Source organism: Leucoraja erinacea, chromosome 3 (genome assembly GCF_028641065.1).
Source record: "Leucoraja erinacea ecotype New England chromosome 3, Leri_hhj_1, whole genome shotgun sequence".
Taxonomy (NCBI): domain Eukaryota; kingdom Metazoa; phylum Chordata; class Chondrichthyes; order Rajiformes; family Rajidae; genus Leucoraja; species Leucoraja erinaceus.
This window is the reverse complement of record NC_073379.1, coordinates 62,801,079-62,819,124: the sequence shown is the minus strand read 5'-3', so window position 1 is coordinate 62,819,124 and position 18,046 is coordinate 62,801,079. Positions and strand designations below refer to the sequence as shown.

At 41.6% G+C, this 18,046-nt stretch overlaps 1 protein-coding gene across 1 annotated transcript in view; it reads right to left on the bottom strand.

The window, feature by feature from the left end:
* Positions 1-7,231: 7,231 nt before the first annotated feature.
* Positions 7,232-18,046, bottom strand: part of carm1l (coactivator-associated arginine methyltransferase 1, like) — a 77,212-nt gene continuing 66,397 nt past the window's right edge. Inside the window, 4 exon segments of the mRNA XM_055632802.1 lie at positions 7,232-7,325; positions 10,191-10,328; positions 13,218-13,340; positions 17,566-17,676. Of these exon segments, the coding sequence (XP_055488777.1) occupies positions 7,232-7,325; positions 10,191-10,328; positions 13,218-13,340; positions 17,566-17,676 (466 nt within the window).

Here is an 18,046-nt window from a genome sequence, read left to right as displayed (position 1 = left end):
CAGGTTACATGCACCTCCTCCTACCTTGTCTATGCATTAATTGTTCTCCATGTCACTACATCTACATCAGTGAGATCAAAGTGTAGATTAGGCAAACACTTTGCTGAACTCTTGCTCTCTGCCTATCAGGGCCAGCTGGAGCTCCGAGATGCTGGACATTTTAATTCCCCTTCCCATTCTGACCATATGGCCTTGGCCTCCTCCACTGCCAGAGCGAATCCACATGTAAACTGGAAGGGCAGCACCTCGCATTCTGCTTGGATAGCCTACAACCCAATGGCATGAACATTGAATTCTACAAATCCAGGTTAACTGCACCCCTCCGCATCTACCCAGCTCCTCCCCCATGCTCATCTTTCTTTCCACTCCCCCTGCCTATGTCAGTTTCTGTCCCCTCCATCTGCTCATCATCCACTATTCCCTACCGAGAGTCCTCTATTTATCTATTCCCATCCCCCCCCCTGTATTCTACCCATTACTATTACTTCAAGCCTTTGTGACTATCTCTACCCTTCTCTTCCCCACCCGAGCCATTTGCCAATTAACTCATCCTTGCCTACATCCACCTATCATTTGCCAGCTGCCCTACCCCTAACTCTCACTTCTTGCTACCAACCAGCTCTCCTCTACTCAGCGGGTCAGCAGCATCTTTGGAGGGAAATGTACAGATGCTGCTTATCTTGAAGGGTACCAACACAAAACATTGTCTATCCATTTCCCTCCACAGTTGCTGCCTGACTCACTGACCTTTTCCAACTGTGTGTTTTTGGTTCTAAACTCTGCAGTCTGTCGTGTCTCTCCGATTGATAATAAAACGACCTTAACTTAATCCAAGACCACAGTTCATTTTCTTCCTATTAACAGGTATTACCATTGCCACTTGGTATAAGAGGTAGTTTTTTCACAGATCATTCAGTTCAGACTAATCTGAAAGAACTTGCTGCTGTCTAGCGCGTAGCAGGCATCTGTCCTGACACTAAACAGGTGTGTTGGAGCTTAGGCTCGTCTGAATATAGATGCCCCATTCTATGAACTAGGCACTATTGTGCCATCATACATGCAGGAGTTACATTTTCAGTTCTAACATTTGTTTTTTCACTTACCAGGAAATATGTTTTTTGGTGCAGTTTGAGTAGAACATATCCTTCTAGAAAAGCATTTGAGTATTCTAGCAAACTCAGATACTTTCATTGGAAAATTCTGTGGAAAAGAAAGTGTAACAGGGTCTTAAGGATTCTTTGCTCTTCGATGTGTGTTCTTAATTCAAAGCAGGATCTGACCCTTTTGGGAGCAGATTCTTGCAGATGCTTTATGGATTGGTTTTGGACTGTGAATCTTCTAAATATTACGAGGTATGATTTATAAACATAGTTGGAAAGTTTATTTTTAAAAATCCCTTTCCAAAGATACACCACTAGTCTAAAGCCCCTCTTTTTCTTTCACATGTGTAATCATTTAAATACCTAAACACTTGGTTTCCTGTTGAAGTGGGTAATTGGGTAACATTTAAAAAAGTTTCAAAAATAATAATAAAGGAATAATTTTATACTGATGGCATAGTTGGCAGAGATGATTGGTGTAGTCATTTGCTTCTCACAGACATTGAAGCAACATCCAATGTCATGATTACACCAGCCATAACTTGATACAGGCTAGAACTAAAATTAGTTGAGAAATACTGCAAAGATGGCTGGTCAAGAACAAGCAATCAGCAGCTTGGGCATTTGGGCATCATCCTCTACTTTGGATCATTTGTGGGACAGTAGAGTTTTGTACGCTATAATGTTATTTTACATCTAATCCAGATACAAGTTCGATATTGGGCAAAACAATGCTACAGGCCCAAGTATGGAGAAATTGCAATTTAATCAGTGAAAATAGTTAATAATTCTTGGTTGCAGGTCATGGAGCAGTGAAAAATATATTTTACATTTCATATAGAATGTTGGAGATATAAATAAGCCATACTTATTGAACCTTTTAATTCTAAAATAATTTCTTTTAGGCAAGTATTGAAACGATTTCTTGCAATTTATCCATTAAAGTTGCAATTTAACCATTATTAAAGTTGATATGACTGTTCTATTTACACAATATTCTTAATTGTATCTGACCTACTACACAGTAACATCACACTCATATATACCATATACATGTATAAAACAGGCTACACAGTTATGACATTATTCTTATTACCATGCAGCTGACAACAGATGTATATCTGGCTGCTTTTGGTCAATTCAAAATCTCAGGCTGTATCTGATGTTTTGCACAAGTGTTTGCACATTGGTAACACTAGTGATGACACATTGTGCATTTATTAATTCATTAATTAATACAGATTGATAAAATATTCTAGAGAGGGGATACTGCAATTAGGAGGCATCATCAAAAAACGCTGATTCAAGTTCCACCTTGATATTGTTGCATTGCAGTCACCTGAGTATCTTGTTCAGAAGATATGCTGGTGTCAGTTTGGACTGAGCTTTTTCATAACTTGTCATTCGTAAAAACTAAAGGACAAATTGAAAAATGATAGAAAAATAAAATAACTAACATTTTCATCAGATCCTTCATCAGTATTTACCTGTTTTTTAGATTTGGCTGAAATGTTTATTATGTAACGATTAATCATATTTTCAAAGTTAAGATTGTAAAGCCTTTTCTTTCACATAATGAACTAATTTTTAAAAATATGTAGTTGCACCTCCGACACATATATTGCAAAATCGTATTAGTTCCTGTGAGGTGCAAATGATTTTTTTCAGGAATGCCTGAAGATGATTCACAAGGGAGGTCAAAGGTGAAATATAACCTCAACTTACATAAGCAGATATCAGGACAGGTGGCCACACGCTTAGTCAAAGAATTATGAATTAAGGAGCATCTGAAGAATGGGTAAAGGTACGTGTAGGGATGGAAGTACGGTACGGAGTTTTATGTCGCACCCATCTGATCAATCCATCAATATCTTCTGGCTGTCTAGAATTTTTTTATTAGTTTAGTTTAGATATACAGCACAGAAACAAGCCCTTCAGCCCACCGAGTCCACACCAACCAGCGATCCCTGCACATTAACACTATCTTGCACACACTAGGGACAATTTACATTTACACCAAGCCAATTAACCTACAAACCTGTATATCTTTGGAGTGTGGGAGGAAACCGGAGATCTTGGAGAAAACACACACAGTCACGGGGAGAATGTACAAACTCCGTACAGATAACACCCGGAGTCAAGATCAAACGCGGGTCTCTGGCGCTGTAAGGCAGCAACTATTTTGCTATGCCACTGTGCCGCATTTTTATCACCCTTAATCTTCTGATGGATTTTGTAATCCTTTATGAATTTTTAAATTATGGCCCTTTTGTTTAAGTGCAAATTATTAATATTTACCACGATTAAAGGATATTAATAGAGTGCAATAGATTCAATGCATTAAACCCAGGCACTAAAATTTCTGTTATTACTCTTCACTTTAATAGTTCTTCCTCATATTGGATATGATCACCAATATTTCATCATCTTTCTTTAACATTTAATATTAGTACAGACCACCTGTTTAGACAAACATAAAATATTCAAACAGATCTATACTCATTATACTTCACTATCATATTCAAGATATGCTTTCAGTCCTCACGTTTTCCTTCTGCAATCCTTTTCCTTTGCGAATACAAAATAATTTTAGGGTTTGTAATGTCATCCTCGATGCACGAAGATACAGTAAAAAAGTGTTAATTCATAAAATTACTCATTTGAACTATTTGTATATTGAGATTTTAGGCAGCAAACAAGGTACTGGGGGAACTCAGTGGGCCAGGCAGCAAAGGGACGTGCAGTGTCTTCACCTAAAACATCAACCATGCCTTTGCCTCCTCAGATGCTACCTGACCCAATGTGTTTCTCCAGCAACTCATTTTGTTCTCCAACTTCCAGCATCTGCAGTCTCTTGCGTCTCTCTCTCCATGGAGGTTGGTGTCAATTAACGTGACAATATTACGTTATTGAAAAATCAAGCAGTCCAGTCTTCCCCCCCCCTGCAGGTTTGTAGGTTAATGTAAATTGTTGCCAGTGAGTAGGATAGAACCAGTGTATCCTGGCATCACATCACTCCAGTCCTCAAACAACTTCACTGGCTTCCCATCTCCCACCGGATCACCTACAAAATCCTTGTCCTCACCTACAAAGCCCTCCACCATCTGGCCCCCCCATATCTCACTGACCTCCTCTCCCCCTACCAACCCTCACGGTCCCTCAGATCCACATCAGCCGGTCTCCTCTCCATCCACAAGTCCAACCTCCGCAGTTTTGGGGACAGAGCCTTCTCCAGGGCAGCTCCCAGGCTCTGGAACTCCCTCCCCCAACTGATCCGCAATTCCGTGTCCCTCACCATCTTCCAGTCCCGCCTCAAGACCCATCTCTTTACCTCTGCCTATCCTTAGCCCCACGTCCCCCTCCCTTTTCATCTGTGCTTGAATTGCCTCATATTGTGTTTTGAATTGAATTCTGTCTTTAATTTGTGTACTAGTCATGTCTCTACTATTTATTTCATTCCGCTTACATGTTTTTCCTCTACTTGCTAAATTTTTGTAAGGTGTCCTTGAGACTCTTGAAAGGCACCCATAAATAAAATTTATTATTATTATTATGGGGTGATCATTGGTCTACTCAGTGGACCAAAGGGCCTGTTTTCCACATGGTATCTCTAAACTAAACACGTCCGGCATGATCGATCCTGGGTGCTCTACAGATGAAGTACATTCCAAATATAGCTGTTCTAAGGTCACAAAATGTAATAAAGAGCAACACTTGTATTTATTTTTAGGAATATTAATTAACTAAAAGACTGGAAATAACTCCCTAATCCCATTTGAAAGAAACCAACCTTTATATACACAGCACCCCTTCATTTATTGTGTTCCATAGAAAAATAGAAAATAGGTGCAGGAGTAGGCCATTTGGCCCTTCGAGCCAGTACCGCCATTCAATGATCATGGTTGATCATCCAAAATCAGTGACCCGTTCCTGCTTTTTCCCCATATCCCTTGATTCCATTAGCCCTCAGAGCTAAATCTAACTCACTTGAAAACATCCAGTGAACTGGCCTCCACTGCCTTCTGTGGCAGAGAATTCCACAGATTCACAACTCTCTGGGTGAAAATGTTTTTCCTCATCTCAGTCCTAAATGGCCTACCCCTTATTGTTAAACCGTGACCCCTGGTCTGGATTCCCCCAACATGGGGTACATTTTTCCTGTCTAATCACTTAAGATTTTTTTTGTTTCTATAAGAGTCCCTCTCATCCTTCTAAATTCCAGTGAATATAAATCCAGTCGACCCATTCTTTCATCATATGTCAGGCCCGCCATCCCGGGAAGTATCCTAGTGAACCTATGCTGCACTCCCTCAATAGCAAGAATGTCCTTCCTCAAATTAGGAGACCAAAATTGCGTACAATACTCCAGTTGTGGTCTCACCAGGGCCTCTTTGCTCCTAAACTCAAATCCTCTTGCGATGAAGGCCAACGTGCCACTAGCTTTCTTCATTGCCTGTTGTACCTGCAGGGACAGGTACTTTCAGGGACTGATGTATAAGGACACCCAGGTCTCGTTGCACTCCACTTTTCATAATCTGACACCATTCAGATAATAATCTGCCTACCTGTTCTTGCCACCAAAGTGGATAACCTCACATTTATCCACATTATACTGCATCTGCCATCTCACCCAACTTATCCAAGTCACCCAGCAGCCTCATAGCATCCTCCTCGCAGTTCACTCTGCCACCCAGCTTTGTGTCATCAGCAAACTTGGAGATGCTACAATTAATTCTCTCGTTTAAATCATTAATATATATTGCAAATATCTGGGGTCCCAGCAATGAGACTTGCAACACCTCACTAGTCACTGCCTGCCATTCTGAAAAGGACCCGTTAATTCCTACCCTTTGCTTTCTGTCTGTCAACCAGTTCTCTATCCATGTCAATACCCTACCCCCAATACCATGTGCTCTAATTTTGCACACAAATTTCTTGTGTTGGACCGTGTCAAAGGCTTTTTGAAAGTCCAGATACACCACATCCACTGGATCTCCCTTATCCGTTCTACTTGTTACATCCTTAAAAAAATCCTGATTAATCAAGCATGATTTCCCTTTCAAAAATTCATGCTGACTTTGACCAATCCCATCCAAATGTGCTGCTATTACATCTTTAATAATCGACTCAAGCATTGTCCCCACTACCGTTGTAAGGCTAACTGGTCTATAATTCCCCATTTTCTCTCTCCCTTCTTTCTTAAAAAATGGGGTTACATTGGCTACCCTCCACTCCACAGGAACTGATTCTATAGAACATTGGAAAATGATTACCAATGCATCTACGATTTCTAGGGCCACTTCCTTGAGTACACTGGGATGCAGATCTCCATGCCCTGGGGATTTATCTGCCTTCAGTCCCAACAGTTTATCTAACACAATTTCCTGACTAATGTGGATTCCCTTCAGTTCCTCCCTCCCTCTAGATCCTCAGTCCTCTGGTATTTCTGGGAGATTGTTTGTGTCTTCCTTAGTGAAGACAGAACCAAAGTACTCGTTTAACTGGTCTGCCATTTGCTGGTTTCCCATTATAAATGTACCTGTTTCTGACTGTAAGGGACCTACATTTTTCTTCACTAATCTTTTCTTCTTCACATATCAGTCCAGCAGGTTCCCATCTTTGGAGCAGGACTTAGACCCACATCTTTCCTTGGAGGCTTTCTGATACAATTTACACTCCAAAGGCATCAGATCTCAGGAAGAGTTTTCAGACTAAAGGTTGTCGAATCTAATACCTTCTTCAGAGAGATGGAGATGGAAAGGGAGGGGGAAAACATCTGCATGCGTGAAGCCAACGAACAGCTGAGCACAGGTGATGCATCAGAATATAAACATTAGTTATGAGAGAAAAAGTAGAAAAGAAAATGAGTAATGATTAATATCATTCTTGTATGTTTGAATGTTTACTGGCTAATTCTATCACAATACAAGGATCATTAACCATTGATTCATTAAAATTCAAAATATTGTATTTATGACTATATCTTCCCAAAGATATCTCCTATATCTTCACAAAGCATTACTGTGCATATCAAATCATGTTCAAGCAGCACTGCTTTATAGTGCAGTAATACTGATGAATACTATCAATTTGGACTATAGCAATTTAACAAAGGTACAGAACTGAATGCCTTACCTGAAGAAAGGATTCTTTAAGTCCAGTAGGTTCCCAGACTTGAAGCCTGTCTGGTCTACCATCGCCATAATATGAATATCGTAACTTTGCCTGCAATGTGAAGGCAGAGGAAGACCCAAGTAAAACAAACTTATTTTCCCTGATCAATTTATTAGAGCCTGGACATTGATGGAAATATACAACTGGGCAGCACAGTGGCGCAGCGGTAGAGTTGCTGCCTTACAGGGCCAACGACCCAAGTTCGATCCTGACTACGAGTGCTGTCTGTGCGGAATTTGTACATTCTCCCTGTGATCGCGTGGGTTTTCCTCGGGTGCTCCGGTTTCCTCCCACACTTCAAAGACGCACAGGTTTGTAGGTGAATTGGCTTTGGTAAAGAATGTAAAAGTGTGTAGGATAGTGCTAATGTACCAGAATCTCTGGTCGGTGTGGACTCGGTGGCCCAAAGGGCCTGTTTCTGCGCTGTATCTCTAAACTAAACTGATAGCAATACGTTTTTATATGAACCTTTTAACTGTCGTCTCATCTCCTTAGTAGACCTACTCATGATCACATTGCACATCGAGTTATTACTGATCTATGTCTAAAGATACCAATAGTTCTTCATACAGATAGTTCAATCTCTTCATGATGATGGAGTTGAGATATTTGGATGTGGAATCTATTGCAAAATAATTTATCATTAAAGAAAAGGCTGCATTTTTTGTCACCTTAGTTTTTATTGGCACTGTTAGTTTGGCAGGTTGTGCAACATAAACCCTATCATAAACTTTCCTTAAGGTTTATCCAATGACTCTTCTGACATCAGTCACATTTCGCAAAAAAGGATAACTTGATTTGGTTATTAATCAGTATGATAATGATGGCTAATTTCTTCCCATAGATTGAACGACCATTGCACTGAACGGCTATGTACATACTATGCTCAAACCCAGTTAGCTAGTGACACACCTGCTTCTATGTTAGTCATCCACCCACAGCAAGTGGCTGGGTACACTCCTACTCCTCTGACAGTGGGATCACAACAGAAGTGTGCTCAAAAACATGATCAGGCGAGCAGATGAGATGCAGTTTGCTATGAGACCAGGTCAGTGGCCAAACATTAGTCAGGAGTTGGGGAATGGATTTGGAGTGGAACCAAGAAGCATTGCCAGAGGTCAGGGTCAGAACATGGCTCGGATTGGGAAATGGGGACTGAAGCACAGGTGGGAATATGTGTAGTTTGTACCCAGAGAAAGTAGCTCACATTCACTGCCTTTACCCAATGTTAAAGAACCATGACAACGTTCACTCTAGTCAAAAATATGTTAAAAATGCAGTTATGTCAAAAAAAGTGAGTGTTCTTTTAACAAGGGTATAGGTGATAGGAGCAAGATTAGGCCATTCGGCCCATCAAGTATACTCCGCCATTCAATCATGGCTGATCCATCTCTCCCTCCTAACCCCATTCTTCTGCCCTCCCTTTAACCCCTGACACCCGTACTAATCAAAAATCAATACCTTCAAAATTAATTAAAATTAAATAAACCCCATGTCAATTCTTAACAATAATAACACAAATGCGGAAGAATTGTTTCACACTCATTTCTCAAGTGAGAACACTGAACAAACTATGTGTGCAATTAAAAGTGTTTCTTCTATTTTGTAAAGCAAGGTACAGAAGTTGCTTACATTCATATAATCAAGAGACTGCACGTAATTCTGCGGGGCACAGTGCAAGATTTAGTGATTGATGAATGAATGAATGAATGAAAACTTTATTGTCATTCAGATATACACCTAGACACAGTGCACATTGAACGAAATTTCGTTGCATTTTACTCTCCAAAATCAGTTAATAGTTAAAAGTTCCAGGTGCGTCCATATCTCAGTAGTGCCCCACGATCGTACATTAACTTGCAGCCTGCCCGCTGCAAGTTATGGAACCGGACCTTAGAAAACTTATCACTATCCCCGACGAGAGTCAATGCAGCCGCAGCCAACCAGGGCGCCGCCATCTTGGAATATTGTATATCACAGTTGATTTAAAAAACATAAATTGTCATTTTCATCTGGGCAGATAAGATCCAAGGTGATCTCTGGCACTGCTGTCAATAGAAGTGATTTAAAGGAGTGTTCATTTCTCTCGTTCAGCTGATGAAGCATCAACATGGATGGGTGAATATTCAGTCAGGTTATTTACCAGTTTTTCAAATGTGGGGGTCGTGTAGTAATACAATGCAAAAATGGTGAAGATGTCTCATGCCAAAAGCGATCTTTGTGGTCAAAAAAGACCTTCACGTTTATGAGCAGTCTGATTCAGTTGTCAGAGGGAGATAGAATCCCTTTCCCTGACTCTCAGTCTGAAGAAGGGTCTTGATCCGAAATACCACCTATTCCTTTTCTCCAGAGATGCTGTCTGACCCGCTGAGTTACTCCAGCTTTCAATAGAATTGATAGATTTGGAATGGGTTTGTGGTGAGGACAGGAGACAATGGCTCATATCCTCCTTACTATTGATGGGAGATAATTTATCCTTCACAGGGTGGCAGATAATTTGGAGACAGATACATCAACACTGATACTTCTGTGGTAGAACATGTTGCCAGCGTACATGGGAAGACAAACTATGTGCTGTGGTAATGTTTCATGCAACTCTTTCAGCACTATGTAAATGAAAAGTAAACCAGCAGTCCAAATTTGCATACTAAGCAGCCTGTGTCAGATGGGAAGAATCCTTGTCCATTTACAGGCCCACTTGTAAATCACATCCGGCAAGCTTGGGCTTCAATGCAATTTTCTATTTTTCAGACTAAACTGAGTCACATTTAAGCTGAATATGGTGCATTTTTCCCTATCTTCCATCTAGGAGATCCACCTTTTCTATTTGTTACTCGTTCATCTTTAATTCTGTCTATACCAAATAGCGATAAGACACATCAAGGCCATTACAATCTAGTGCATTTTATGTCTCACCGTTTATTTGCCACAAGTAAAACTTTCCCTGAGAACGTCTCGCCTTCTTTAGCAAACAGCGGGGTCTGTAGGAGACAGCGCACCTGGTACCAGTGTGTCAAAGGTTCAGTGGGAGAAGTTGATAGCCAAATAGTTTTTCTGAAAGAGACAGTATTTTGGATTTTTTGAAAATACATTAAATCACAAATCTGAACATAGATTTAATTTGATACAGTGATAGTGGAGAAAACTAATGGAGCAAGTTTGAGAAAGATATTACGGGCTGTGAGTAAAGAACTTCTGTGAAGAGCTAGCATGTTTCTTTAATTTGTTTGGCCGATTGGTTTGTGTGTTGTAATTTCTATACAGAGAATGAAAATAAAGTGAAATACTAGAGAAAATTGATGAGCCGTGAGTGTTGGCATTGTGTGGAGCTATCAGAAGTGACGGAGAGCACTGGAGAAAGTGATGGAAGGGGAATACATCAATCTTTCTTTCAATTCTCTCTAATCTTTGGATTATAGTTTCTCTCACAGATTTTAAAGGAGATAGGAGTAAAAAGGAAAAAAAATGCAAATGCGAGGTGGAAATAACATTTCATTTAAGCTGCTTAAAATACTTTTAAAATGTTCATGCATAAAGTGCTTTTTGACCAGGCATTCCATTCGGTTTCATAGTCAATTAAGTGCATCTGAAGTGTATGTCGGCTCATATCCAATGACAGATTATTAAAGAAGAGGACGGGCAATGTCTCTCAGCTCCATAGTTAAATTGTAAGTAAACATTCTACACCCCAGGTTGTGCTTTGCATTAATGAATATACATAAAGGGCAAAACTTTACCACAAAGTAAATAGAAAAGATTGCACTCAGCATCACAGTATCAACTCTTAAATGTGTTGCCATCTTTTCTGTAATTACATATCTGAAACCCTAATAAGATTTTCATACAAGCCGCAATATTAAAATTCTCCTCATCAAAATAACAAATGATTAGTGATCTTTATCCTTTTTTGTATCTGCAATCTTTGCTTCATCGTCTTCCCAAATGCTTTCCTGTCATCCAAAACGGTGGAATTGTCCTTGCTTGATTTCACAATTAGCTGGTGATTATACCAACAGCATATCCGGAAATGTCTTCTCACCCTACACCTACAACCATGGACTGTGAAAATTGACATTTCCACTCACTGTCACATCTCCTGAACGAATAAGAAAATTTCACAGACATGAAGTCCAAATAACAATGCAAAAACTCTGTTCCATCACTGCACCAATTATTTTCAAATACCCATATGATTTCATGTAGTCAGTTCAATAACCAGTTTTACTCTGGGCAGTGACTTCTTCCCCAGCCACAAACACTGCACTCTCAATGGCAATTTTTGTTTTTCAGACTGATCTAGACTGCTCACAATTTCAGCATTCAATTTGATACTGATCTGGGCTTCAAGACTCTACACACACTCACTACCTGTCTACCTAGAGTTCCGGTGGGCGGCGCGACTCACGTCGCAGCAGCCTCTGCAGTCCGTCTGTCTTTTTGATATTTTTTGTCCCGTTTTAATGTAGTTTTTATTTTTTTTTGATGGTGTTTGTGTGTGTGTGTGTGTGTGTGTGTGGGTGTGTGTGTGTGTGTGTGTGTGTGTGTGTGTGTGTGTGTGTGTGTGTGTGTGGGGGGTGTGAGTGTGAGTGTGAGCGTGCGTGCGTGTGTTAAAATCTTTTAGTGCTCAAATGCTTTCATCCCCTGCACGGAGAACCCGACCTTTTCCCTGTCGGGTCTCCGTTGTCATTGGGGCTGCAACGTGGAGCGGCCTCCAGCATGAACGACCTAGGGCTCCAGTCGCGGAGCTGCGGACCTACTCACCATCGTAGAGCTGGCCGAGTTCGGAGCGGGTGGAGCGGTGGTGGCGCGCTGCTGCGACCCGACCCCGGGGATTCGGAGGCTTACCGCAGGTCCGGTGGACAGTGACACCGGGAGCCCGCGGGTCCCTGCTGGGAGACCGCTTTTCGGGGCTTCCGCAATGGCGACTTCACCCGCCCGAGTCGCGGGGTCGAGGAGTGCCTGGAGCGGGGCCTTGCATCACCGCCCGGCGCGGCTTCAACGGCTGTGGGACTTTGCTAGCGCCCGCCGGGGGCTCCAACAAGACCCGGAGCGTGGCCTTGCATCACCCGGCGCGGCGTTAATGGCCGCGGGACAATTGCCATCACCCGCCGGGGGCTTTGACTCTGACATCGGGAGGGGAATGGGGAGTGCAGGGGAGAGATAAGTTTTTTTTGCCTTCCATCACAGCGAGGAGGAGATGCGCTGCGATGGATGTCTGTGTAAATTGTGTTGTGTCTTGGGTCTTTTTTTCTTGTGTGTATGACTGCAGAAACAACATTTCATTTGAGCCTCTATGAGGTTCAAGTGACAAATAAATTGTATTGTGTATTGTAGAGGTGTGATACTCATCTAGGACTTTTTCCTTTCAACCATGACTATTTCATTGCTCTTCTGGACTTCTACAAGAGATTTTACCTTGTACACAACTCCTCACCCCGTATCTTATATCTCACCAAGTCATGTTTATGCAGTACCTCCAACTAATCTTGACCTAACTGCAGAGACTTGGAATTCTCATTTTAGTGCTCAAATGCCTTCATTTTCTGCTCCACCATAGTCCCTAATCTCTTCCAATTCTCCAATGTTTACAGGAAATTAATATTCCTCTGATCCAGGTGGTTTTGCTCTTTTCCACCTGCAACTATACCCGTGCTCCATCCACTGCACCGTCTTGCTCTATGATCAATGGCTATGTTTTGGTTCTCCTCGTAACCCAAGTTCACAAAATTCCTTTGCCTTCTTATTAGGAATCTCTGTAAAACCTGAAACTATTGCTCGTGCCCCTTAAGCAGCCGGTGTTGTTTTTCTGAAGAGGCAATGTAAATACAAAACTCTATAGGTATTAAGAGAGAACTTTGAAGATTAATTCACAAAAAAAGATGGAGAATATATGCAAGCACAAAGGGAATAAAATGGGAGATGTGAAAACTAAAATATACTTACTGTGAACCAACAAATGCCACATCAAACCAAAATGCCAAGCCATGGACTTGCCCAGATTGAAGAATTCGGAAGGTAAAGGGGATCTCCATTCTACATTGGCAAATTTAAAGATCATTATCAGTGCTAGTATCGAAAGTAGTTTATTGTCAATCTGTTGACCTTTCATAGACACTCGTATAGTTATCCAGCATGGAAACAGGACCTTTGACCCAACTCATCTATACCATCCAAACTTCCTCCCCAAGCTAGTCCCCTTTGCCTGCATTTAGCCCATATCTCTCTATCCAAATAAAGGACATTTGTTGTCATGTTACACATGTTTTCCTGCAGCTCATTCCACATACCCACCATCTTCTGTGTGAAAATGTTCCCCTACCATGGGAAAAGGTTTATGCCCCTCATGATGTTATTTACCTCTGTAAGGTAACCCCTCCGTCTCCCGTGCTCCAGGAAAACACCCAGCCTATTATAATAACCATATAACAATTACAGCACGGAAACAGGCCATCTTGGCTCTTCTAGCCCGTGCCGAACACTTACTCCCACCTAGTCCCATCTATCTGAACTCAGACCATAACCCTCCATTCCTTTCCTGTCCATATACCTATCCAATTTATTTTTAAATGATAAAAACAAACCTGCCTTCACCACTTCCATTGGAAGCACATTCCACACAGCTACCACTCTCTGAGTAAAGAAGTTCCCCCTCATGTTGCCCCTAAACGTTTGTCCCTTAATTCTCAAATCATGTCCTCTTGTTTGAATCTTCCCTACTCTCAATGGAAAAAGCTTATCCACGTCCAACCTTTCTCTGTAGCATTCTTGTAAATCTCCTATGTAATCTCTCTATTTTGTTGACATTTTTCCTATAATTTGGCGACCAAAATTGAACACCATACTCCAGAATTGGCCTCACCAATGCCTTGTACAATTTTAACATTACATCTCAACTTCTATACTCAATGCTCTGATTTATAAAGGCCAGCTCACCAAAAGCTATCTTTACCACCCTAGCTACATGAGATTCCACCTTCAAGGAACTATGCACAGTTATTCCTAGATCCCTCTGTTCAACTGCATTCCTCAATTCACTACCATTTACCATGTACGTCCTATTTTGATTTGTCCTGCCAAGATGTAGCACCTCACACTTATCAGCATTAAACTCCATCTGCCATCTTTCAGCCCACTCTTCCAAATGGTCTAAATCTCTCTGTAGACTTTGAAAATCTACTTCATTATCCACAACACCACCTACCTTAGTATCATCTGCATACTTACTAATTCAATTTACCACACCATCATCCAGATCATGGATGTCTCTAAGGTCATTCAGTCTCTCTTTACAACTTGCGTCCGCTGCATCTGGCAACATGCCTGTGAACCTTTGCTGCATCCTCTCCAGCTTAGTCACATCCTTTCTATTGCTCGACGACCAGAAAAGCGCACTACACCGTAAGAGTGATCTCACCAACCTTATAGTTGTAAAATGACACCCCAAATCTTGCATTTAATCCCTTGACTGATGGAAGCAAGCATGCCAAAAGCCAAACGGCCTTTTCATGTTAGGTACTCGGGCCCGTGTAGGAAATATCAAAAATTTGTTTGGATTGTGCATGTGATTTTCTGACTATTTACGAACAGGTTTGAAAGTCTTTTGTGACTTTGGCACAATTTTAGCGAGACTTATCTGATGAGCAAGGCTATCGATTGGAGAAGTATAAAATGACCCTGGGCATCTTTCTTTCTGAAATTGCATCTTAAACTTAATTCCTGGTATGCATTACATGGATCTGACAGGCTTGGAGGGATATGCACCAAATGCAGGCGGGTGGGACGTGTAGCTGGGACATGTTGGCCGGTGTGGGCAAGTTGGGTCGAAGTTTTGTTTCCACACTGTATCACTCTATGACTCTACCACTCTAGGTGCATATAGAACAAAAAGGTTTAAAGCTGGTTTTAAACTGATAATCTCACTCGTACAGATACAGATCAATTACGTGTAGGAAGCAACTGCAGATGCTGGTTTAAATCGAAGATAAGACAAAATGCTGGAGTAACTCAGCGGGACAGGCAGCACTCCTCTCCAGAGATGCTGCCAGTCCCGCTGAGTTACTCCATCATTTTGTGTCTATCTACAGGCCAATTACCTACCATTAAGAATGGCAAGACAAGGTAAAAGGAGCACAACGCTGCATCTAATTCTCTGCCTCAGAGGGCGGTGGAGGCCGGTTCTCTGGATACTTTTAAGAGAGAGCTAAAAGGTAGCAGAGTCAGGGGATATGGGGAGAAGGCAAGAACGGGGTACTGATTGTGGATGATCATCCATTATCACATTGAATGGCGGTGCTGGCTCAAACAGCCGAATGGCCTACTCCTGCACCTATTGTCTAACATTAAATGTTGACAAAGGATGCAAAATATGGAAAGCACCTTCGATTGACATCACCTGTGAGAAAGGAATCAATTCATTCTATTGCCTCAACCTCGTAACTCAGTCTCATGCATCCAATACTTTGTGCACATTTTTCTTAACTTTAGCAATCATTATTATTAATTTCCATTGATTAATATCAATCATTAATTTTAACAATTACAGGTGCACAACCTTTTATCGAAAGCCTTGCGTCCAATACTTGTCGGATGTGCACATTTTTTTTAACTTTAGCAGATCATTATTATTGAAAAGTCTTCCAGCTGCCTTAATATCAATCATTAATTTTAGTTAGTTTGGAATTTTATGTGGTGGTGGTGGTGTAGGGGTGAAGGAAAAAAGTACCTAAACACTAACTGCGGAGCTGGGGGCTCCGTCCGGCCGCGGGCGGCGCCAGTTGTAGCTCATGCGAGGCGCTCCAAATCCAGCGCGGCCCGCGGCCGGACTCATGTCGGGAGTCGGCGGCGTCGCAGCCAAAGATCCTAGAGGAGCTCCGCTATAGGATCTTTGGTCGCAGCGCTGGGATACCAGCAAATCATGCCTTCTTTAGCTTCCATTCGCGGAAATTCACGGAGTGTACTTGACAGACCGTTGCCATCCCGGAATGACTACATCAAGGTCGGCGGCCACCTATGACAGGAAATTTTAAACATGTTAAGCCGATGGCCTGATATTTATTCAAATAGTTGCCGGGGTTTTAAGCTCATGAGAAGGCACCCAAATTATCCCCGCCTTCTACCAAGTTCATAAAGTCAATTTGTCCAAACTTTAACATTTAAGCAAATTTGTTTAAGTGTTCAGCCGTACAGTAGTAACCTGGGTTTGGATCTGAAGTTTACAATGTTGAAATGGAAAATAACGGTTTTAGCTTTTCGGTTTGGGAAAATAAAAGGGCAGCATGTACTGTGAAAATATATGCTCCAGTGCAAATCAAATGCCAGAAAATGTGCACTTGGACAGAACCGTGTTGTGACTACATCAAAGGTATCCAGGAAATATGCATGTTTCATGGCTGATAATCATTTTAAGTGTGAGAAGGTTTCTAAAGTTCTCTTTCAGCATGGATAGAATCACCGAAATCAACACTGGGGCTCCCCCTGCTGTGTCACTTTTTCAGCAAACCAACACCCCTGCTGTGTCACTTTTTCAGCAAACCAACACCCTCACAGAATGCACAGTCTCTACAATCGATGCACAGACTCTTGCCCAGAGTAGGTGAATCGAGAACCAGAGGACAGGTTTAAGGTGAATGGGAAAAAATGTAATAGGAATCTGGGGGGTAACTTTTTCACACAAAGGGTGGTGGGTGTATGGAACAAGCTGCCAGAAGAGATAGTTGAGGATGGGACTATCCCAACATTTATGAAACAGTTAGACAGGTAGATGGATAGGACAGGTGTGGAGGGATATGGACCAAATATCAATGGGACTAGTGTAGCCGGCCGGTGTGGGCAAGTTGGGCCGAAGAGCCTGTTTCCACACTGTTAAGTCCAGGACTAATGATTTAAAGCGCCTGCTCTACCACTCTTTTATTACGTTCAGGCTGACTTCAAGGAGTACAGGTTGCTTTGAAATTGTGCAAACGACTTACACAACTGATGCTTGTGCTGACAGGTTGGAGCACTCTACGTCACGGCCTGGCTTTGGCTACACATCAAAAATCATTAATGAGAGCAGGTAGCACGAATTCAGGCATCAGATCAAACTAGTGGGAGTTACTTTCTGAATCAGGATCCAGGGATCAATAACTTTGATCCCTCGCATGTTCAATTTGGTCAACGACTGATTCTATGTTTTCCAACAGGAAATCTTATTTCACTCTTCAGCCAAAAACTCTCCACAATTTTTCCCAACTTTGTTTAAAAGAAATATCAGTCCTTAGGGTTTGGCATTAAAAATCTCTGGCATTCATACTGTTCGTAGAGATTGACAGTGACACTTACTACAATTGGCTGCCTGAAGTACTCATCCATAGCAGCCCTGCAAAGACCTGTCAGATTAATCCCATGGAAACACTGCTGGTACCTGGAGTGAAGGAAGATCAATAGATTAAAGAAAATATTTCAATAACTGCAATTAAATCAGTGAGTACAAGCATTCACTCAGGCACTGAGGGATGCCTGAGATATCTTGTTGAGGTATTATAATAAAGACATGCCTTACAAAAAGCCATTTTAAGATATTTTCACAACTGAATTGAACCAGATTTTGGGTCAAACCTTAAATAGCAGCTCAGCAAACAGCATTCGTGTTTGGTAATGAAGTAACAGGAAATGCCACAGGCACTGCAAAGCTGTGCAAAATGTTTGTGACAAGACAACCAACTATTCAGCGATTTAGTCCCATTTGCTCAAAATGCCATTTTTCCTATCTCCACGTGATCTTCTTTTGAGAG